The 23,598-nt window shown below is 41.4% G+C and overlaps 1 protein-coding gene across 4 annotated transcripts in view; it reads left to right on the top strand.

Annotated features, from left to right (window-relative positions):
* The first annotated feature begins 3,047 nt into the window (after positions 1 to 3,047).
* The window catches only part of INTS14 (integrator complex subunit 14), a 40,069-nt gene continuing 19,518 nt past the window's right edge, over positions 3,048 to 23,598 (top strand). For 2 of the 4 annotated variants that reach the window (XR_014326085.1, XM_082835775.1), the window contains exons 1-9: positions 3,048 to 3,096; positions 7,106 to 7,389; positions 10,150 to 10,257; positions 13,438 to 13,593; positions 14,810 to 14,928; positions 15,363 to 15,505; positions 19,544 to 19,636; positions 21,552 to 21,696; positions 23,025 to 23,158. Coding sequence is in view for 3 of the 4 variants with exons in the window: in XM_082835775.1 (XP_082691901.1) it covers positions 7,168 to 7,389; positions 10,150 to 10,257; positions 13,438 to 13,593; positions 14,810 to 14,928; positions 15,363 to 15,505; positions 19,544 to 19,636; positions 21,552 to 21,696; positions 23,025 to 23,158 (1,120 nt within the window). In the remaining variant the exon portion in view is untranslated. Of the gene's footprint in view, positions 3,394 to 7,060; positions 7,390 to 10,149; positions 10,258 to 13,437; positions 13,594 to 14,809; positions 14,929 to 15,362; positions 15,506 to 19,543; positions 19,637 to 21,551; positions 21,697 to 23,024; positions 23,159 to 23,598 lie in introns of those variants that run through there. The other 2 variants (XM_082835776.1, XM_082835777.1) reach the window with 2 other exon arrangements.

Below are 23,598 nucleotides of genomic sequence, written 5' to 3'. Positions count from 1 at the left end.
CATGGGAGAGGGAAGGATAAAAAGAGCACAAAGGATTTTTAGAGCAGTGAAACTACTCTGTATGATACTACAATGGTAGATACATGTCATTATACATTCGTCAAAACCCATAGAATGTACAACACCAAGAGTGAACCCTATAATAAACTATGGACTTTGGGTGATATTGATGTGTCAATGTAGGTTCATAGAGTATAACAAATGTATCACTCTGGTGCTGGGATGCTGATAGTGGAGGAGGCTGTGTGTGTGCGGACAGAGTATTTGGGAACTCTCTGTACTTTCCACTCCACTTTGCTGTGAACCTAAAAGTGCTCTAAAAATAAAGTTTATTAATTTAAAAAATCCTTCTCTTTTAGAGATACATAATGAAATACTTATGGACAAGATGTTACGCTACATAATGAAATACTTATGGACAAGATGTTATGCTTTCTGTGATCTGTATCAAAACAATATGTTGGGGAGAAGTGGGTAGGGGTATAAATGGAACAAGACTGAGAATTGAGTTGATAGTAGAAATAGGGTGAAGGGTACATGGGGATTTATTATGCTATTTCCCTATCTTTGTCTGTGTTTGAAAATCTTCAATGATAAAAATTTTTAAGAAGACAAAAGGGTCATATCTACAATTTCTTTGGACTTTCACTTTGGTGAAAATAGAGGAATGGGGTAGGATGATGAGGGAAAGCAGATAGCCTGGAGCTTGGAAGTATGATTTGGAAGTGGACACGGTCCAGACTAGAGGAGGCAGGAAGGAAGACATAGGGCAAAGGACAGCACCAAAAATGGAAAGGGAAGGAAGAACAGAAAAGGAATGTGGGCTCACCGCCTTCCCCTAACCTCTCTCTTCCCCTTTTCCTCACTCACTCACTCCTTACCCTTCCTCTCTGTAGGTGAGGAAGGAAATCATCTTGGGAACTTAACAATGAAGATTCCAGGCACCAACCCATGAAATTCCAATTCAGTCAGCATGGCCTGGGAATCTACATTTTCAACACGTGCTGTTGGAGAACTGGATGGGTATATGAACCTCCCTTGAACCCCAGTACGTGGCTTCTGTGAGCAGCTTGCTATTTCTGTCACTAACCTTTACTCTGCCAGACTGGAGACCAAATCACTCTCCCTTTCAAAGCCTCTGTGACAGCTGTCTACTGTTTCAAAGCAGGAAAAAATAAAGGGAATGATAGATTATGCAAAGGAAGTTGTTTACCGATTTCCTTTAATGTATGTGTGGAAACATGCAAATGCTAAGGGTCTCTTGAGTGGGAAAAAGAAATTTATTAGCCAGCTATGGCTTGAAAGACCTCTCCTTTAAGACCTTCTAACTCTTTGTGCTAATGTTCTCTGAATTTTATATTCACTCAACAACCTTTTGATTTTTAATGGAATTCTACTAAGAATTAAAAAACAAAAACAAAAGCACTTACCAGTTGCCCTAAATGATGTGGTCCTCTTGGTAGTCCTACCTTTTATCATCAGTTTTAATCGATTGCCTTTTGCTTCCCTGGTGTCCTGAAAGCCTGTATTCAGAAGAAGTAGAAGATGTGATCACCCATCAGCAAGCTAATAAACTTAATCTTTAGGACTGGGTAAGGTAATGAATCAGTCCATGGAGCTGAGCTGGAACTACCAGGAGAACAGTGACCGCAGGGCTGAGTCATCATCACATTAGGGGTAGCTCGAAAATTCCCTTGCCCACACGTTCTTGGCCACATTCCTCCCACTAGGGAAAGAATAAGAAACTACAACGAAGTAATCAGAATGCAGCCTTACTTACCTAGATTCCAGTGCCTGCTCAAGTATAAAAGGGTCTTGAGATGGTGAAACCAGCCACGTTGGGGAGAGAAGTTCTGAAGCAAATAGGGCAGTCTGCCCGCCCCTGGGCCCTGATGCTGACAGGGTCATTCCCATGGAGTGATGTGCCTTCCTCTGCCACCTCTGATATAAGGAGGGGACAGGAAAGAACTACAAGCAACTGGAGCCCACACTCTCCCACAGAACAAGTCAGACAGACTCAGTTGTTCGGTTCAAAGCATCCTCCCTCCTTGGCCCACCTCCTACCTCGCCCCCTCCCACCAACCAAAAGAAAAGGAGGCAAAGGCCTAAAGCCTTCTAGAGGCCTTTCTGTTCCCACTTGTAACCTATGTGGTCCAGCATTGTTTTTTGAACCATAACTACCCAGGGGCCTGCTGGCATCCATTCAGGCCTACCTCTAGCTGGCATTTGCTAGCTCTCTAAGAGGTTAGAAAGCAAGTCACTCCTTGTCCCCTCAAGGACCTCGCTAAGGCACAGGCTGCTATGGGGACACCAAGTGGCGAGAGGTGAGGTACGCGAGGGCCCATGATGACTCACAGGAAAGCCTAAGTGCAAATCCCTCAGCAGCGCACCTTGGCCAAGGCAGGGGAACTGACTGAACCCTCCCTCTACTTCCCTCAAAGGGTTCGGGGATAAAGTGAGCATCCGGGCTGAGGAGACCAAGAGGGAAAGCCTTGACGTGGAAACTGGCTCACGTCAGCTACGAAAAATACACAGCATGCTCAGTATGAGCACTCCTCAGGCAGGAATTACAATTTATAGAGTAGGAAGAGGATTCTGGCAACTAGTTCAGAGGAGGGGTCTGAAGAGGGACGGGGAAGAGGGGCAAATATCAGCGAGGGTCAGGTTGGTGCACCAACGAGCCCAGGTGAGTGAGGAGACAGTGTGAATTGGTCACGGGGTTACCCAGACAGGTGAGGCCCACGGGCCAACGAGAGGCAGGTGGGCAGGAGGCCAGCAACAAGGAAAAGCCCGAGAACGAGAAGGGAGAGAAGAGGCGAACACAGCCCGGGCCCGGCGCAGCTGGGGACTACGTGGGGAGTGGGGTCGCGGCGGTGGCCGCAAACAAAACGCTGCGAAGTGAAGCGCTGAGGAAGACGCATCGGGAAGCTTCCCCGCTGAGTCAACGCCCCGCCCACGACGTCCTTAAAGCCCCGCCCCAAGCGCCTAGCGCACACCCGGCGCCGAGTTCCGTTTCGTCGCGCGGCCATATACTTCCGGCTGCGGCGCGCTGGCGGAAAGGGTTTGGTGACGGACCGTACCGGTGATGGGCGCGGGGTGAGTAGAGGGCGCTGGAGACCGTAGGCTGTCTTGGATTGCTTGTTGGAGCTGCAGGAGAAGGGGTCGGCGGCGGGGAACAACGCGGGGCCGACACCCGGCCTTTCCGCCGCCGAGGTGGCCGCCCCGCGCCGTCTCTGCGGCGCCAGTTCCGGGCCACTGCCTTCGTTCTCCCTTCGCTCTGCCGCGCCAGAGCTCCGCACAAGCACCACGATGTCGGCCCCTTACCCAGGCCCCCTTCGCCTCCTCTTCCCATAAGAGACTTCCAGATCTTAAAGATTTTTGACTGATTTTAAGGTAAAAATACATCCCCAGGCAGACGCGATCCAAATGCAGGAGTTCTGTGTTTACAGGTTGGCACTTTAGAGGTGAAGTTGTAACGAGAACGGTGGAGGGGACTCATCCGGGCAAGAGATGTGAGGCCAACAGACAAACTTAAGAGTAGGTTAGCGGATCCCTAGAAATTCGAGTGGAATCACGCTTTAAGAGCGATACTCCTCAGAATCACTTCTTTATGAACGAGCCAATTGTCTCCTTCTGGGAAGAATTATAAATGTGTAGCTAATGGAGATGACCAAATCAAGGGGCTAAGGGCTACTTGAGAAAAGAAGACCACTAGTTGTCTTAAGCATTGTATGTAAACTGTACTTACGAGAAGGCTATGGGGGTGGGGTGGAGGACCTTAGGGTAAGAATCAACCCAAGAGAGAAGTAACATGGTGTTTTCACAAAATTGCTGGACTGTGTGGGCAGGGATTTTTTTTTTTTTTAATCAGGCCTAGGCTACTTGAGTGAACCATCCTTCAAGAACATCCATCCATCTTTTACTTCTGTGCTGACAACCTGAGTTCTAAATTGGTTTCCCATGACTTTGCCATTGTTAGGAAGGTGTGTTTGGGGGTGGACACAAATGCATCAGTCTGAAGAAGAGCCAGCTCCATAAGTGTCTTCCCAGAATGCAAGCCTGCCAGCTATGGTCACCCATTCCAGTGTTACAGCAGATTTCATGAGCTGGAAATGCTTTCTTATATATGATCTAAATCTGTGTATCCTGATTCTCATTCTCCTAAGAGATGAGGCCAGTACTCCGCATCCCCAGCTTTCAGTAACGTAAAGACCTCTGTGCCTGAATGGGAATACCATAGGAGCTGGATAAACTCTATACGTGGGTAGAGGCATAGGAGTTCCTGATATCTCTGCTTGAACGAGGAGAGGAGGAAGTGTGTTTCTGGTGTCCAGAGTTAAAATTTGTAATGTGTTTTGCCAAAAAATTAATGTTACATCTGGTACTGAGAGGTAGTTTACTTGTCATTATCAAGTATTTGTCAAGTACATACTGTGTGCCCACTGCTGTGATAGGTTCTGAGGAGACATTGGTGGGCAGAATCTCACACTGTCCTTGCTCTTGTTGAGCTTATCGTCTAATGTAGTGTAGTTGAACCAGTATTGCACAGGACCTCACTTCTTGAACAACACAGCTGAGACCCAGAAAGGGTCTGGAAAGACTGAGTAGATGAAATAGCACCAAGTTGATAATGCCTAAGCACATGCACGTGACAGCAGAAGAAACTCACAGGCTCTCAGAGCCTGTTAACTTTGACTTCGGACACAGTTTTAGCAAGCTGGGTTACCTGGCTTTCCAGCTCATAGTAGCCAAAAAGCAACAAATCGGAAAGAGGGAGGATGATTACAGAGAAAAGTGGGATGCAAAATGATGGTCCAAAACTTAGTTACAAAGAGGAGGCACCAAAACAGAACACAACAGCCTGGATCCCTTGAGTACAAGGCAGTGTTTCTGGGTATGTTCTATATACTTGTTCCATGGCATCAACTAATGATCAGAGAAGGGTTAAATGGGAAACACAGAGTTAACAAACTGGATTCTTTGCTATAGAGCTTCTCAGTGTCTTTAATAAGACCTGAACTCATTTTTCTTGGCGCATCCCTCCAGGGCAGTGTTGTGCAGCACACACTTGGGAGAATGCTGGTATAAATTAAAACATGAGGGCAGCAGCGTGCTGGGCAGTATTGGTGTTCAGAGTTGTGATGCTAAGTCAGAGTGAATTATGTTTAACATGCTGTGCTTAATGAGGCGCAGAATAAGGATGCACATTTGGGGTTTTTTGTTTGTTTGTTTGTTTGTTTTTGCGGTCCTCGGGCCTCTCACTGTTGTGGCCTCTCCCGTTGCGGAGCACGGGCTCCGGACGCGGACGCGCAGACTCAGCGGCCATGGCTCACGGGCCCAGCTGTTCCGCGGCACATGGGATCTGCCCAGACCGAGGCATTTGTATTTGAAAGGCCATTATGTGGTAAAAAGGCTTTTCCTACTTGACATGAGTCCCTGATTCCCATTTATAACATTGTTTCTGTGAGGCAATATGCTCAGAGTTCCCAACAGCCTACTTACAAATGGAATTTTAGAATAGCACATGTTTGCAGTTGGACACTGTACTAAAACAAGCCCTCTGGCCACTGTTAAGTGTTTTGAAGTAAGTTCCAAAAAAGAAATTAGTGAACATTAAATTTCTAACTTGTTTATGTCCATCCTGAGTGTTCTCTAATTGTATATATGCAAAATTGTATATATGCAATATATGCAGTATGATTTTTATGAAGTTGTAATCGGTGTATACATACAGGCCTGTGACCTGCTTTTCTCAGTTACTAATACTATATAAATATTTCTGATATCTGTATATGTATGATTTATTTATAGCTATATGATATTTAATTGTGTGAGTAGACTATAGTTTGCTTAATAATAGAGTAGCAGCAGCAGCAAGAGCAGATCTGTATATCTGGGAACTTTTTTCTTTATTTTTGAGCACAGAAATGTTTTCTTCATGCTAATTCTCAATCCATAATTTTAAAAGCTCTTTGTTTTCTCCATTTCTTCTACATTTTGACTTTTATACAGTTTCAAGAGATACTGCCAGCTGTCATACATATTCTTTAATTTTGCTCTTTTCCTTCATAGTTAAAGAGCTGTTGCCTCGTTTATCTGCAGTGAGTACTACTGAGGCTAGCAGTTTGTTGTTTTTGTCATGCTTAATGATTTCCAGCTTTGTCTAATTTGGACTATGACTTTACCAGCCTTTTCTTTTTTTTTAAATAATTTATTTTATTTTATTATTTTATTTATTTATTTTTGGTTGCGTTGGGTCTTCGTTGCTGCGTGCAGGCTTTTCTCTCGTTTCGGCCCGTGGGGGCTACTCTTCGTTGCGGTGCGCGGGCTTCTCATTGCGGTGGCTTCTCGTTGCGGAGCACGGGCTGTAGGCGCATGGGCTTCAGTAGTTGTGGCACCTGGGCTCAGTATCTGTGGCTCATGGGCTCTAGAGCACAGGCTCAGTAGTTGTGGTGCACAGGCTTAGTTGCTCTGCGGCATGTGGGATCTTCCCGGACCAGGGCTCGAACCTGTGTCCCCTCCATTGGCAGGCAGATTCTTAACTACTGTGCCACCAGGGAAGCCCGACTTTTTGTTTTTATATTTTGCGTTCATTTTAATTTTTTTAAAAAGGACATTAGGCAACAAGATAATTCAGCAAACACTTGCCCAAATACTGCTGTATTGAGTAAGATAGTGATGGTGCCCAAAAAGAATGGTTGATTGTCAAAAAGTACCACCATAAGACAACTAGAAATGTTCTTTAGTAAATTAAGTGTCGGAGAGGTGATGTAGGAGTGTTTGTTATATTAAGTTGTGTAAGATTTGAAAGTATTCAACTCAAGAGCTCCCTGAATTTAATATTTTGTTTTATTTTGTTTTTACTAGAAACATTTAAGATGGTCCTTGATTTATGGCCATTTAGTGGGTGATTCTAGGAGTGGTCCTCACAGTGAACTAAGCTGCTTGCTTCCCTCCCACTGAATTCCCTGCAGATTTGTCCTCACCTCCACTTAGATGGGGTTTGCCTTCACTTATTTCTGGAAAGTTAGGTTAAAATTATGATTAAAAAAATACTTTTTTCTCTCCATGACATGCAAGACCTAATCATATTTATTTTCTACAGCATTTCTCTATCTATAGCTATCTGTTTACATTCTGACTGGGAACACTGGGATCGCTTTCATCATGCCTACGGTGGTGGTAATGGACGTATCCCTTTCCATGACCCGACCTGTGTCTATCGAGGGGTCCGAGGAATATCAGCGCAAGCACCTGGCAGCCCATGGTTTGACAATGCTGTTTGAACACATGGCCACAAATTACAAGCTTGAGTTTACAGCCCTGGTGGTTTTTTCATCACTCTGGGAATTGATGGTTCCCTTCACAAGAGATTATAACACCCTACAGGTACAAAAAGGAATGAGTTATTGTATGTACTGGGCCCAATTTATAGGAAGGAAAACAGTATTATCATATTGCACTGAATATTTAGAACTGGAATTATTTAAAGATAAGTCTATGGGTATAATATCTGAGTATAACTGTAAAACAAAGATTCATAATCAGTAGGCCTTCTGCCTTTGGTAGAGCTATGAGTTAGAGCTGTGAGTTGTTGCTGTAGCCTCCTCTTTTGGTTTTCTGGAATTCTCTGTGGGAGGGGAGCATCTCAGGATGTAGTGCCCTGTTCCCTAAAGTTCAGGATCTTTAGGTTCAACACTTTTCTACTTTTCTATAAAACTTGAGATGAAAAACAGTCCTTCCAGGGACTTCCCTGGTGGCTCAGTGATTAAGAATCCGCCTACCAATGCAAGGGACACGGGTTTGAGCCCTGGTCCGAGAAGATCCCACATACCGTGGAGCAACTAAGCCCATGCGGCACAACTACTGAGCCTGCAAGCCACAGCTACTGAGCCCATGCACCTAGAGCCCGTGCTACGCAACGAGAAAAGCCACCGCAAGGAGAAACCCATGCACCACAACAAAGAGTAGCCACCGCTTGCTGCAACTAGAGAAACCCCACATGCAGCAATGAAGACCCAACACAGCCAAAAATAAATAAATTTTAAAAAAAGAAAAATAGTCCTTCCTTATAAAATCCTTATTCTAGAGTAATTCAGGAGTATATTTCCTCCGCAACAAATAGCCTTTGATTTACAGATGCCAAGAAATCATTTTAAAACCTTGATTGATAGGTGTTACCTTCCAAAGGTGTTGTCTGTGATATGCCAAAGAATTACTTTCTGACAACATCTCTAAATTATTACTATTTCCAACAATACCTAGCACAGTTCCTTGCCCATAGTGAGCAGTCAGTAAGTGTTTGTGGAATTAAAATGAACAGTTTAATAGTTGCTAGGCAGTTTAGAAATCCAGGATCAGTATAGTTTGCTTTTTAAAATATAAATAATAAAATTTTGTTAAATCATTTATTATCTCACATTTTTAAAAAAAATCTATTTATTTATTTTGGCTGCATCGGGTCTTAGTTGCAGCATGTGAACTTTCAGTTGCAGCATGCAGACCCTTAGTTGTGGAATGCAGAGTCTCAGTTGCAGCATGTGGGCTTCTTAGTTTTGGCATGTGGACTCTTAGTTGCGGCATGTGAACTCTTAGTTACAGCATGAATGTGGGATCTAGTTCTCTGACCAGAGGTCGAACCCAGGACCCCTGCATTGGGAGCATGGAGTCTTACCCACTGGACCACCAAGGAAGTCCCTATCTCACATTTTTTTAAGTGACTCAAAAGCTTTTTTTTTTTTCATTTTTTAATTGCACTGGATTTCTTATAGATGAGTAAACTAAGAATCTTGGATGTTCAGCAGTTCTGAAATTTAAAGAATTGCTATATAGGTAGTGAAGAGTAATGGTTGAGTCCTGGAGTCTGACTGACTGGGTTCAAATCTAGATTCTGCCACTTCTAGGTGTAAGACCTGGGAAAGTGACCTAATCGTTTTGTACCTCAGTTTCCTTATTTTAAAAATAGGTTAATTGGGCTACCCTGGTGACGCAGTGGTTAAGAATCCGCCTGCCAATGCAGGGGACATGGGTTCAAGCCCTGGTCCGGGAAGATCCCACATGCCGCAGAGCAACTAAGCCTGTGCACCACAACTACTGAAGCCTGCGTGCCACAACTACTGAAGCCTGCTTGCCACAACTACTGAAGCCCACACACCTAGAGCCCGTGCTCCGCAACAAGAGAAGCCACCGCAATGAGAAGCCTGCACACCGCAACAAAGAGTAGCCCCCGCTCACCACAACTAGAGAAAGTCCGTGCACAGCAACGAAGACCCAACGCAGCCAAAAATAAATAAATGAAATTTTTTTTAAATAAAGAAAATAAAAATAGATTCATTATCTATACCTTATAGCAGGGGTCCCCAACCCCCACCCCCAGCCACACAGCGGGAGGTGAGGAGTGGGCAGCCAGCAAAGCTTCATCTGCTGCTCCCCATCGCTCACATTACCGCCTTAACCATCCCCTGCCCCGCCCCACCCACCCCCCGTCTGGAAAAACTGTCTTCCACGAAACTGGTGCCTGACCAAAAAGGTTGGGGACCACTGCGTTATAGGATGTTGTCATGATTAAATGCATGTAAAATGCCTAGAATGATGATAGTATTTAGTAAATTTTGTCATTATTTTTGTGATGTCTTCAAACGTTTTTCATTTTAATTATTTCTTTCAAGGTCCACTTAATAAAGATATGAACTTGATGGACAATTCACTCTCACCTGATGAGAGAACAGAATAAAGGGAAGCTCTTTTTTTTTTTGTGTGTGTGGTGGTACGCGGGCCTCTCACTGTGTGGCCTCTCCCGTTGCAGAGCACAGGCTCCGGACGTGCAGGCTCAGTGGCCATGGCTCACGGGCCCAGCCGCTCCGCGGCATGTGGGATCTTCCCGGACCAGGGCACGAACCCATGTACCCTGCATCGGCAGGCAGACTCTCAACCACTGAGCCACCAGGGAAGCCCAGGGAAGCTCTTTTAATCATCCTTTATAGTTGAGGAAATCTTTTTTACCATTTTTCTTTAAGAACGTATGATTTGGGCTCTCAGAAACACAGTGTCCCCTGTGTAACATTCATGCTTTGAACAGTTTATGTTTTTTTCTGGTAACAAATTAAAACAGTAAATAATAATGAGCAATTTTATCTTTCATTCAATCAGGAAGCACTAAGTAATATGGATGATTATGATAAAACCTGCTTGGAGTCTGCATTAGTTGGTGTTTGCAATATCGTTCAGCAAGAATGGGGTGGTGCAATTCCTTGTCAGGTAATGATCAATTCTTTTTCTTTGCCCTAAGTTAAAATCATTAACCACTGAGGCGCTTCATTTTTGTTCAGGCTCTGACACAGCATACATTGTAATTTCCACAAACTGTATTATACACTTTTGGTATCTTTTTAAAAGAAGGCACTAAATCAACACTAATATATTCAGAAAGCAGCACAAATATGCCTTAAGGAAAGCATCCTCCTAGTAAATTGACTCACCTCAAACTAGCATTGTTTGTATAAAACACAAAGGGCTCACAGTGGAATTTTAGAACACCCCCTGGAAGGGGCGATTATAATTTTGAGTGATATAATTGTAAACATCAGTACAATATAGTCTATCTTCATTATTCCAGTGTAGCATTTATTCAGCAGACTTTTAACCTTCTCAACTACCTGGGTTGTCTAAAAAGTGAGGTGTATGTCATAAAATCTGTTGCCCTTTCCTAAAGAGTCCACAATAGGGCCACATATAGCATCAAATCAGAGCAGAGTTGTAGCAATTGGAAGTTTGCTATAAACAGGTTCTTTGAGAAGTGGTAACATATTTTAAAGGAGAAAACAGAAAAGTTGCTAAAAGGAAAATCATAATAGTCTACAACAGGAATCAGCAAACTTTTTCCGTATTTTAGGCTTTGCGAGTGTCAGTGGCAACTCCTCAACTCTGTTGTCATAGCATGAAAGCAGTCACAGGTAATAAGTAAATAAATGGGCATGGCTCTGTTCCAGTAAAACTTTATTTACAGAAACAGGCAGTGGGCCATAGTATATGATTTTTTATTATAGGGTCAAATACGGGATTCCTCAGTAGTGTCAGTAACATCACCGATATTTGTTTTTTAAATAAGTATAAGATTGTGGCTGCCTTGTGGTGAGGAAAGGTTAGGGGCTGACCCAAATAAAACATGAGGGAATATGAGAAGTGATGGAACTGGTCTGTATCTTGATAGTAGAAGTGGTTACATCACTGAATGCATTTGTCAGAACTCATAGAACTATATACTAAAAAGGGTGAATTTTGTTGCTTATGAAATATATCTCAATAAACCCAGCTTTTTTTTTTTAAGCTTTTTTGTTTTTTCTTACTGTTTTTTCTTACTCAGGTAGTTGAGTTATTTTATACAGTATGAACTCATGGGTTAGTGAAGACCCTGAGCTACTACTAAAAGGTTAAAAATCAGATCACTTTAGTGGACACTTGCTAAAAAAGCCAGTAAATACCTTTGATCAGTTTCCTTTCAGAAATAAAAACCTTTGTCACCTTGCTTCATAAACATTAGTTCATAAAACCATGCATACAGACTGTCTAATTTCCTAGCAATATAAAGAATAAGTGAAGTTTTGTTGTCAATATCTTCTGAACTGGAAGCTAGCAGGTAGCACAGTTTCATTTGCTACTTCTTCAGTGGTTTTAGAGAAGAAACTCAGAAAACACATAAGAGCCAGACCTTGTGCACCATGCAGACTTCTGCCTTTTAATATTTTTTTCTTCCTTTGCAAAAAGGAGGAATCTGAATTTGAGATATACTGTACCCTGAGGGGAAGGAGCTGGGCCTGGATCCACTTAGACTTGCTTGGTGAGTTTTGGGGTGAAACAGGTCCAAAACACGGTGGACGTTATTAGTGATTGTTTTTATAATCAGTTACTATCAAACAGATTTGTTTTAATGTGGAATGTTTTTAACCAAGTTTTTAAAGAGCTGGACTGTGTTTTCATTATCTGAGTAAAGTCTGTCTCATTTTGACATTACAAGAAATATTTCATTATCACACAGCATCTGAAAAAGCTAGTGGCAGAAGTAAATCATTATGTAGCAATTGTTGGTACCTAGAAGAGGGATTTGCCTTGACTGTCTTCCTAAGAGATGACATCTCTCCAGGGGACCTCTATTAAGCATTCTTGGGCTTTAGAAGTAAGTGTCAGTCTTGGCACTTCACATGGTGCAACCACCTAATACTGACTTACTGGTTTGTTATTGTTAAGTTACTAGGCTAGGCTAGGGAGAGCAAAAACAATCCTCCCCTGGATTGCTTGGGAAGTCCACTCAGGACTTCCCAAGGACTGCATTAAACAGTGAGGAAAAGGAAAATGATTTGTAACTAATGTCTATTGTTGGTATGTTTTGAAGGCTTTTAAAAATTATCGGTTGATTAAGAATGCATTTTAAAGGTCTTGTCCATGTCTGGTTAAATGGCTTTTATAAATACATATTTAATGCAGTTGTCATTTTAGTTGAGCAGGGGTAGGTAAAGTTTGTCATCTTTGAAAATAAAGTGTCAAGGTTCAGTCTTCAGACTTCTGTGCTGGTATTTCCTAGGGACACACGTAAAATAGGTCCTTATGCCATTTTTTTTCTTTTTTTCTTTTTCTGCTGCTTCAGGTCTTAGTTGCAGCATGCGGGATCTTTTTGTTGCGGTGCGCAGGCCTCTCTCTAGTTGTGGTATGCGAGTTTTCTCTCTCTCTTTGTGGTGCGCAGGCTCCAGGGCACGTGAGCTTAGTTGCCCCAGGGCATGTGGGATCTTAGTTCCCCAACCAGGGATCGAACCTGTGTCCCCTGCATTGGAAGGCAGATTCTTTACCGCTAGACCACCAGGGAAGTACCCTTTATGCCATTTTTGACACCAGTGTCTTAGGTGCCAACTCCTTCTCTAAGAGATAGCGTTCTAGTTTTAATACAATTAAGTAAGAATTGGTTATGAATGGTTTTGTCTTTTTTTTAAGTGTTCATAGGTAGGTGCTTTTTTAAAGGTTTAATAAGATAAAATACAGTAAAATGCATAGATCTTAAGTATACAGTTTACTGAGTTTTCACAAATGTATATACCTATGTAACCACTCCTCCAGTTAAGATATAGAACATTTCCATTACCCTACAGAGTTTTCTCATGCCCCTTTCTACTCAGTATCACCCCACAACCCCTATTTGATTTATCTTAGTTTTGTTTTATGTGGTCTGAACTTAATATATATGTGTAGAATCGTATCAATACAATGTGTCTGTCATCTTTCACTTGACAAATGTTGTTGAGATTTATTCACATCTTTGTTTGTATTCCTGCAGAGGTACATTTTTCAGTGTAAATGCAATTAGGGAGAAATGAAAACATTGCCAAATGAGACTGCTTTAAATAAATATGTTATTTCATGTACAAAACTCCTCTCCCTTTTTGCAAACAGGTTGTTCTGGTGACAGATGGCTGTCTTGGCATTGGTAGAGGGTCACTGCGGCACTCCCTAGCTACTCACAGCCAACGCAGTGAGAGCAACAGGTTCCCACTACCTTTTCCTTTCCCATCTAAGTTATACATCATGTGCATGGCAAATCTGGAGGAGGTAATGCTTTTTACTAAGTTCTTTTTAGTTTGATTAGATACATTTTAGGACTCAGAAATGGAATATATTTTTTAGTATATTCCATTAATATTATATTACATATACAGGCATGTGTCGGAGATATTGCAGGTTCCATTCCAGACCACCACTATAAAGCGGGGATCACAATAAAGCAAGTCGCATTAATTTCTTTTTTTCCCAGTGCATATAAAAAAAGCTTTGTTTGTACTATACTGTTGTCTATTAAGAGTGCAATAAATAGCACTGTCTAAAAAAAACCAATGTACATACCTTATTTTAAAAATATTTTATTGCCAAAGAGTGCTAACCATCATCTGAGCCTTCAACAAGTTGTAATCTTTTTGCTGGTGGAGGGTTTGAAATATTGCAAGAATTACCAAAATGTGACACAGAGACAAAGTGAGGAAATCCTGTGGAAAAATTGTGCCAATAAAATTGCTTGACACAGGTTTGCCACAGACCTTTGTTTAAAAAAAAAGGCAATATCTGCGAAACTCAATAAATGAGGCATGCCTATAGTATAACATTGAACTCCATTGTTTCAACTGACACTAATTACTGATTATATTTGAAAAGACACTATGTCTCAAATGCTTTCTGAAAGCAGAGTGTTGCCACATCTCAGGAAACATAGCTGGAGTTGTTATCCGTCCTACTTCCCACAAAGATTCTTCAGATGCTACAGAGTCAGAATGTTCTTTTTGGTGTTAGGTGTTTCCCTCACTTAGGAATTCTTATGTCCATCACACCAGAAATGTTGACAGAAGTGTGCTTTGATTTTTTGTTGTTGTTAAGTAACATTACTCTGATGTATGTTTTATTAAACTCTTTATCTCCTGGTTTTCCCATTTATTTTGGAAAGTTATTTAACTTTTCTTCACCTCAGTTTTTCTATCTTTAAAATATAAATAATGATGGTTCTTACCAAAATATGTTAGAAACACTTGGAAGGGAAGGTGCTATGTGAATACCAACTGTGGTCACCTCTGAATCTTTGCAACACTACTTGGAATGAAATAGCTCTACTGGTATAATTTTATATAACATTCCTCTTTGGTAACCTTGAGTCAAAATTGTTAGTTATTTTCCTTCTCACATTGTTAAAAAAAATCATCTTCGTTTTGTGACCTTAGTGTACTGATAACAATCTGGCATTTTATGCCACTTTAAAAGAGTCATCTGTTTTGCTTTGTAGCTTCAGAGCACTGATTCCTTGGATTGCCTTGAACGTCTTATAGATTTAAACAATGGTGAAGGGCAGATTTTTACTATTGATGGCCCCCTGTGCTTGAAAAATGTACAGTCTATGTTTGGGTGAGTATATACTTTTTTGCCTTCTTACAATCCAGCATTATAATTTGATGTCAGACAATAATATCTATTTTACTGTTTCTAGTTGTGTCATTTCATTTTCCCCAAGTTGCACATTTTTCAGATAAAATGATTGGTAGTAGTGATTTTTAAGTGTTGACTCCCTTTTAAATTAAGCATGACTAAATCTATAATGTCTATAGGTATTGACTTCCTTACAATGACAGCAATTTCAAAGATTTAACTGCTTTTGGGCTTTTCAGAATTGAAATTTCCTCACCAAAAATATCAGATTTTGTTCTGTTTCACAAATGGTCAGATCATAGCTTTGGAATCAACTTGAAGGGAAAACAAACTTGACATCTTAAAAAGATTACTTGAAAAAAATTATACGTATCATATTACTCTTTCTGTAACAAATAATCATCATATTCTAGAAAACTGATAGATCTGGCATATACACCTTTCCATGCTGTTCTCAAGTGTGGCCACCTAACCGCTGATGTGCAAGTCTTCCCCAGGCCAGAACCTTTTGTTGTAGACGAGGAAATCGATCCTATCCCTAAAGTCATTAACACAGGTAACTTTTTTTATACTTCATTCTTAGTTCTTCTGTTATCCCTACTTTCTTCTAACTTCTGACTTTTACTCTCCTCTCTCCAGGAGGGTTGAAAAGAAATGCCAGTATACTTTGGATGGGAGGTTGCATTGCCTAAGGGGTGGCAGATTAGTAGTCTTCCATGGTGAGGTCATGAGTTAATCTCTGATCCTAGATGATTATAACCACAAATTACTAGAGTTGGAAACCAGGGCCAGATTCACTAGCATTGAAATCCTTGAGGTAGTTCTTAATAGAGATAGTAAGACGGATTAGCGTCATTATTAAGGTCATATTTGAAGAGCTAGCTTTTAGACTTGGCTGTGTGACTTTTCCTCTGTGACCCTGGACAAGTCACTTCCTCTAGTTCTTATTGGCTAGGTGAGTGGAATCTCTAGGAGAAATGATGGTCTCTCAGGTCTCAGTTGTGATATATTGTACCCCTCTAATCCTGCAGCTTGTATTATGACTAAAAGAAAGCAATGTGTTATGGCTTCTACCATGTTGCCAGTGCTATGCTTAGGTTAAATTGGCAAAGCCAATAATCAAAAGTAACAAGGGGTAGTAGAGAAGAGAGTTGTCTCATATTGGCAGGTGGACTCCTTGAGTGGTGGGTATATGTTTAACCATCACTGTTTTGAGTCACCACTGCACACCCTCAGTGCCTGGCTTAGTGTCTGATGCTTAGTAGATGTTCACTAGGTAATTGTTCAATCAACAAATGATTAAAATTGGACTTCCCTGGTGGCGCAGTGGTTAAGAACCCACCTGCCAGTGCAGGGAACACGGGTTCGAGCGCTGGTCTGGGAAGATCCCACATGCTGTGGAGCAACCAAGCCCATGCGCCGCAACTACTGAGCCTGCGCTCTAGAGCCCGTGAGCCACAACTACTGAAGCCCGCGTGCCTAGAGCCCGTGCTCCGCAACAAGAGAAGCCACCGCAGTGAGAAGAAGCCCGCACACCGCAACAAAGAGCAGCCCCTGCTCACTGCGACTAGAGAAAGCCCGCACGCAACAGCGAAGACCCAAAGCAGCCAAAAATTAATTAATTAATTAATTAATAATAAAAGATATAATGAAAAAATTTTTAAATGATTAAAATTAAGTACAGCTGGAAATTCATTTCATTCTTGGGTGTGTAGACTTTAAGGAGTTTTTGAGTGAAGGGCTGTGCACAGGCTGTTTTGTTTTCTGTGCCTTTATTTTCTGCTCCTGCTAGAAATAGGTCATCCATCTCTTTCATTGTGACTAGACAGCAGTGTGCCAAATGTTTTGTTGCCTTCAAACCAGTTATATTCCACTTCCCTCCCACCCTTTTAGGATGAGTAACTTCAAATAGATCTTTTCTTCCCAGAAGTACATTACTTTCTATGTACTAGATTTCACAAATGCAGTGTTTAGGTGGGGAATTCAAATATGATAACTAGGAAGGTTATTGGAAGTTCTCTGAATGGCTCTAATGCTTTTCATTTTAAGTAACTAAGAAAATAAGGATAATTGTCCTTTATTTAATGGACTAACTTATAAAAGCTTCTAGTCCAAGATTTTTGTTATAGCTTATATTTAAACCACTAAAACATAGGCCTTTTTCTACTCAGATGAAAAATATATAACTGCTTATGCTGATTCATTCGTTACTCAGCTAAAGAAGGTAATGATAGCAAAACTCCAGAGAAGCAGATTTCCTGATGTATAAGAAGTATGGTATACTCACCATGATCCTGATTTTTTAAAACATTGTTTTGAGAATATGAATGTGTATATGCCTAGAAGAAAGGCTAAAAAGCAATTCAGTAAAATATTAATAGAGGTTTCCTTTGATGAGGAATGATGAGTGACTTTATTTTTCTTCTTTACAGTTTTTAGTGTTTTCTAAGTTTTTATACTACTTATATAATCAGAAAAAACTTCCAGGGCTTCCCTGGTGGCGCAGTGGTTGAGAGTCCGCCTGCTGATGCAGGGGAGATGGGTTCGTGCCCCGGTCCGGGAAGATCCCACGTGTCGTGCAGCGGCTGGGCCTGTGAGCCATGGCCGCTGAGGCTGCGCGTCCGGAGCCTGTGCTCTGCAACGGGAGAGGCCACAACAGTGAGAGGCCTGCGAACAGCAAAAAAAAAAAAAAAGAAAAGAAAAAACTTCCAGAAAGTACTCTTTGGGTTACAACTTTTTTTTTTTTAACTTATTTTAGATTTTCAACAAATACTTTTGGTCTTTAATACAGCTTCTATAAAGCAAAGAAACCATTGTCATATGTACACTGGTACCTTGATTTTGTAGAGAATGTATTTCTTTCTCAGGGAAACAGTTTTAATGCAAAAGCCTTACCCTCCAGGCATAACTGCTTGCAGTTGTTGTGGAAGTATTTTACTTACTATGACGCCCCCTGGTGACCTGAACATCCTGACTATTCAGAGAGACTTAACCATTAAGCTTTTGCCTTGGCTGGGGACCTAGCCTCATAAAAATAGTCTAGCTGATTTGTCGTATAACTTAAGTCCATTAAATAAAAGACAGTTGTCCTTAATTTCTTAGTTACTTAAAATGCAAAGTATTAGAGTCATTCAGAGAAACTTCTAATAACCTTCCTAGTCATCATATTTGAATTCCCGATCTAAACCTTGTGTTTATGAAATCTAGTACATAGAAAATAATGTACTTTCCCATAACAAATTAATTCTTTGTTTTTAATTAATTTTTATTGGAGTATAGTTGCTTTACAATGTTGTGTTAGTTTCTGCTGTACAGCAAAGTGAATCAGTTATACATACACATATATCCACTCTTTTTTAGATTTCCTTCCCATTTAGGTCACCACAGAGCATTGAGTAGAGTTCCCTGTGCTATACAGTAGGTTCTCATTAGTTATCTTTTTCTTTCTTTTTTTTTTTTTTTTGCGGTACGCGGGCCTCTCACTGTTGTGGCCTCTCTCGTTGTGGAGCACAGGCTCCGGACACGCAGGCTCAGCGGCCATGGCTCACGGGCCCAGCCGCTCCGCGGCATGTGGGATCCTCCCAGACCGGGGCACGAACCCGTTTCCCCTGCATCGGCAGGCGGACTTTCAACCACTGCGCCACCAGAGAAGCCCAGTTATCTATTTTATATACAGTAGTGTATATGTGTGAATCCCAATCTCCCAATTCATCCCATTCGCCCTTCCCCCCTTGATAACCATAAGTTTGTTTTCTACATCTGTGTCTCTGTTTCTGCTTTGCAAGTAAGTTCATCTGTACCATTTTTCTTTTCTTTTTTTTTTTTTTTTGTTTTTTTTTGGATGCATTGGGTCTTCGTTGCTGGGCGTGTGCTTTCTCTACTTGCAGCGAACGGGAGCTACTCTTCGTTGCGGTGTGCGGGCTTCTTATTGCAGTGGCTTCTCTTATTTCAGAGCACAGGCTCTAGGCGCGCATGCTTCAGTAGTTGCGGTGCGTGGGCTTAGTTGCTCTGGGGCCTGTGGGATCTTCCCAGACCAGGGATCGAACCCATGTCCCCTGTATTGGCAGGTGGATTCTTAACCCCTGAACCACCAGGGAAATCCTGTACCATTTTTCTAGATTCCACATACGAGTGATATTTTACGATATTTTTCTTTCTCTTTCTGACTTACTTTACTCTGTATGACAATCTCTAGGTCCATCCATGTCACTGCAAATGGCATTATTTCATTCCTTTTATGGCTGAGTAATATTCCATTGTATATATGTGCCACATCTTCTTTATCCATTCCTCTGTCGATGGACATTTAGGTAGCTTCCATGTCCTGGCTATTGTAAATAGTGCTACAGTGAACATCGGGGTGCATGCATCCTTACAGATTTCTCCGGATATATGCCCAGGAGTGGGATTGCTGGGTCACATGGTAGCTCAGTTTTCAGTTTTTTAAGGAACCTCCATACTGTTCTCTGTAGAGGCTGTACCAGTTTATTGGTACATTCCCACCAACAGTGTAGGATGGTTCCCTTTTCTCCACACCGTCTCCAGCATTTATTGTTTGTTACGAGTTAATTCTATGTTGATTCCTTCTTTTCAGATTTGGAAATAGTGGGATTTATTGATATAGCTGATATTTCAAGTCCCCCTGTTCTGTCCAGACATCTGGTTCTACCTATAGCACTTAACAAAGGTGAGTTCTCTTCCTATTCCAGTGATACATATGAAGTATCTTATTATCTAAAGTTATTCTTAAATGTAAGATAGTAAAATAGCCCATTTTGCAGAATTTGGGGGAAAGGAGCAGTTATTAGATTGGTTTTTTTGGTTTTTTTGGTGTTTTTTTGCGGTACGTGGGCCTCTCACTGTTGTGGCTCTCCCGTTGCGGAGCACAGGCTCCGGACGTGCAGGCTCAGCGGCCATGGCTCACGGGCCTAACCGCTCCGTGACATGTGGGATCTTCCCAGACCGGGGCACGAACCTGTGTCCCCTGCATTGGCAGGCAGACTCTCAACCACTGCGCCACCAAGGAAGCCCTGGAAAGCATTTTGACACATATTTATTGTGTGCTGCTTCGTTAATTTACAGTGGAAATCCTCTTTAGAGATGACAGTGCTTAGTCCCTCATCCTGGGCTCTGCCTTTCCCTGTGGGAGCATGCTGGGGAAACCAAAGTAGTTCTCAGAAGGTTGCCTGATCAATGTGGAATACAGCTTTATAAGGGGAGAAACCACACCTGTTCTCTACTGGTGCCTAGCACATAGTAGATACTCAGTAAATACTGTTGAATGAGTGAATGAATCCAGGTCCTTGTGAGGCCTCATTACTGCAGAATGTATTTCTCCAGCAACTATAAAGTCATCTCCTACGTTCAGCATCTCTCTGGAGAATGTTAGTCTCTAGCACTTTAAACTTCTCTTTTCTATGTTTTAGGCTGACCGTCTCCTTTATATTCACCAGCTTTCTCCAAGAAGTATGTACAATCAGGTTTCCACTCACTGAGTTATGACCACATTCCATTTACTCATGGTTATTTCAGTTGGAGTGTTAGGTATTCCATAACCCTCCATCACATATTCATAGACAGAATCTTTGATATGTTCTCACAGATGACCGATTATGATCCTTTTGTTTATACTTTACCTTACTGTTATTGATATTGATAACAACTGAATTTACCTTATTCCTAAGGTCCTGGGAATTCTGCGTGCCCATATAAATTGCCAAGAAAGAAAGTGGGCAAAACAAAGAGTTTGTATAGGAAAACAGTGGGAAGAAAAGTATGGGAAGGCAAAATGGAGCTGTGTTGTAAGGGCTGTCGAATGTCACACTAAACCAGGAAGATCTTTCTATTGAATTAGAAAGTCTTTGAATCAGCTTGAGTACACAGATAGTTCCAGAAGGAAGTTAATTGGAGGAAGATTCATTCATTTGTCAGCAGAGTGTATGAGAGAACCTGGAGTTGGAGAAGTGAGTCAAGAAGCTTATGGAGTAGTCACTGTTCTTGGGGTATCCCATCCACGTGCTGCCTGAAGGCTGTCAGTTGAGAACACTCTTGACATCTCTGAATCTGTTTCTGTTTCGATGGTGCCTGAAACCCCCAGAGAGCCTCTAGCTTAGTGTTCCAGTAGAAACTATGGAAAGCTGATTTTTTGTGTAGCAGCTTCACTGAACTATAATTCATATACCATACATTTCACCCATTTAAAGTGTACAATTCAGTAGTTTTTAGTGTATTTACAAAGTTATGCAACCATAACCACAATTTTTGAATCAGAATTTTAGAATTTTCACTACCTCAGAAAGAAACCTTTTAGCTATCAACCCATAACCTTCCATCTCTCTCAGCCTCAGGTAACTACTGATATCCTATCTGTATAGATTTGCCTCTTCTGGATGTTTCATATAAGTGGAATTTATATAACATGTGAAAACTGATTTTTATTTGGACATAGGAAAACCAGAATATGAGTTTTTCTTACTTGTTATAATATTCCTTTATAATTTTGTATACTTTCCTTCCAAGGCTAGAAAGAGCCAAGAGTACAACTGGAGTTTGGAGTTTTTGTAGCTAATCTCAGTCTGACTGGTTTTCTCTTCGTTTCATAGAAGGTGATGAGGTGGGTACTGGTATAACGGATGACAACGAAGATGAAAATTCAGCCAATCAGATTGCAGGCAAAATACCCAACTTTTGTGTCCTGCTCCATGGCAGCCTAAAAGTGGAAGGAATGGTGGCGATAGTTCAATTAGGGTAAGAAACTTTTTTACCTTTGGTTGAGTGAAAGGGAGAATCAATTTATAGTGAAGTATTCCCCAGACTTTTCTGAAAGAAAGAATAGAAAGGATCTCGTCACTTTTTTTCTCTTTCTGCCATATCCTTCCCACGTACTATCACCTTCTACACTACTCTTTAAAGCATCCCCTAGAATAAGTACAGAGTGAGTCTTTTAATTATATTGCCTTTATATAATATCTTTTCTCAGTTTTCCTCTTTTCCATCCTATCTAGGAAACCTGGGGTCAGTTTAAGTAATGCTACTAACTTGTTATAGGATCTTATGCAGTATGCACAGACTCCTCAGCTATAAAATGAGGAGGTAAAACTAAATGAAAAAACATACCGATAACATTGAACATTTTACCATGTGCCAGGTACTTCTCTAGGCACTTTATATACCTCACTATACAGGAGGTATCAGTATTATCCCCATTCCTTAGATGAAGAAACTGAGGCTTCGAGAGCAAGTCATGGTACTTGCTCAAGGTCACACAGCTAGTAAATGAAAGAGCCAGGATCTTATCCACGTATTGTGACTCCATAGCCCATGCTCGTAACCACTCTGCTGTATTCCTTCCCTATGAGGAAGGCCCTTCTAGCTTTCACTTTTCGCTGTAGTCTCAAAATCTGCAAAACTCTCTGCTTCCCTTTCTATAATACCTGTTGTCAGAGAAGAAGAGGTCGTCTTCTGGCCATCACCTGGGATTGACTGGTAGAGAAAATCAAGAGGTTAGGAATGCTCAGAGGAAGCATGGCTCCTTTTCTGCTTGAGTTAAAATTAGCTGATCCAGAAAGAAAAATGCAATTCTTATTAGGTATCAGTTTGCTATATTTCTTGGTACTCAGGCTACTTGTAGTGTCTCTGAGTAGGAGAATCACCTGGGGCCCTTTGAGAAGTGGGAGCAGAGCTGGGTGATGGCTTTGTGCCCTTTGTTAGAAGGGCTTCTCTCTGTGGTACTGCTGTACCACAGAGGCAGCTGAAAAAACCTATAGGTCTCAGCCCTTACTTGTCACCACCCCTGCAGCTACTTGCTGCCCTTGTGATTTTTTTTTTCTCTTTTAAGACTGCTTTTGATTTCCATATCTACATAATTGAATAATAATACCTGTCCCCAAGGAATGGTAATATTAGGGGACATCAGTATGCATTTTTAGGTTTAGGATTTGACTTTAGTAAAAGTAATGCACCTAATTTCAAAGCTGAAAACCATGTCTCTCAAGAGAAAAACACAGGCTAGAGTTATTTAACTTGACAGTCCCAGGCTTGATGTTCTTCTGATCTTCCATCTTCTCTCCATCTAGTCCTGAATGGCACGGAATGCTCTACTCCCAAGCTGACAGCAAGAAGAAATCAAACCTCATGATGTCTCTCTTTGAGCCTGGCCCAGAACCTCTCCCATGGCTAGGGAAAATGGCACAGTTGGGTCCTATTTCAGGTATAACCCAGATTAGATTTTATTTATCCTGACTTTGTTTGCTCTCTGCTGTTCAGAATGGCTCTGTCTGTGCAGTCAGAGAGCTGCGTGATTTCCCTTATGAGTGCCCTGTGGTTTCTGACTCTGGATATGTACATGGAGAACCCCAAGAGAGTTTGATGTTTGCACTTTTAATTTTACAGCTCAGGGGAAACAAATATTTAGGTTGCTTCAAGTAAAAATAAATGCTCTGAATGTTTGGAGTGAAAAGCTATTCTCCATAAACTTTCTTCTTTAGTGTACTATTTTCAACCCGGGTACCCCTAGTCATTCATAGATAATTAATCCCATTCCTTCTTGAAACTATTTTCCCTTAGTTTTCCTAACATTGCATTCACCTAGTACTTACCTTTTTTCTTGGCAACTTTTCTTTCTTGTCATCTTGTCTTTTCTTCCTCTTG

Source organism: Leucopleurus acutus (assembly GCF_964270905.1).
Source record: "Leucopleurus acutus genome assembly, chromosome: 1".
Lineage (NCBI taxonomy): Eukaryota > Metazoa > Chordata > Mammalia > Artiodactyla > Delphinidae > Leucopleurus > Leucopleurus acutus.
The sequence above is the reverse complement of the archived record's forward strand: the minus strand, read 5'-3'. Positions and strand labels throughout refer to the sequence as shown.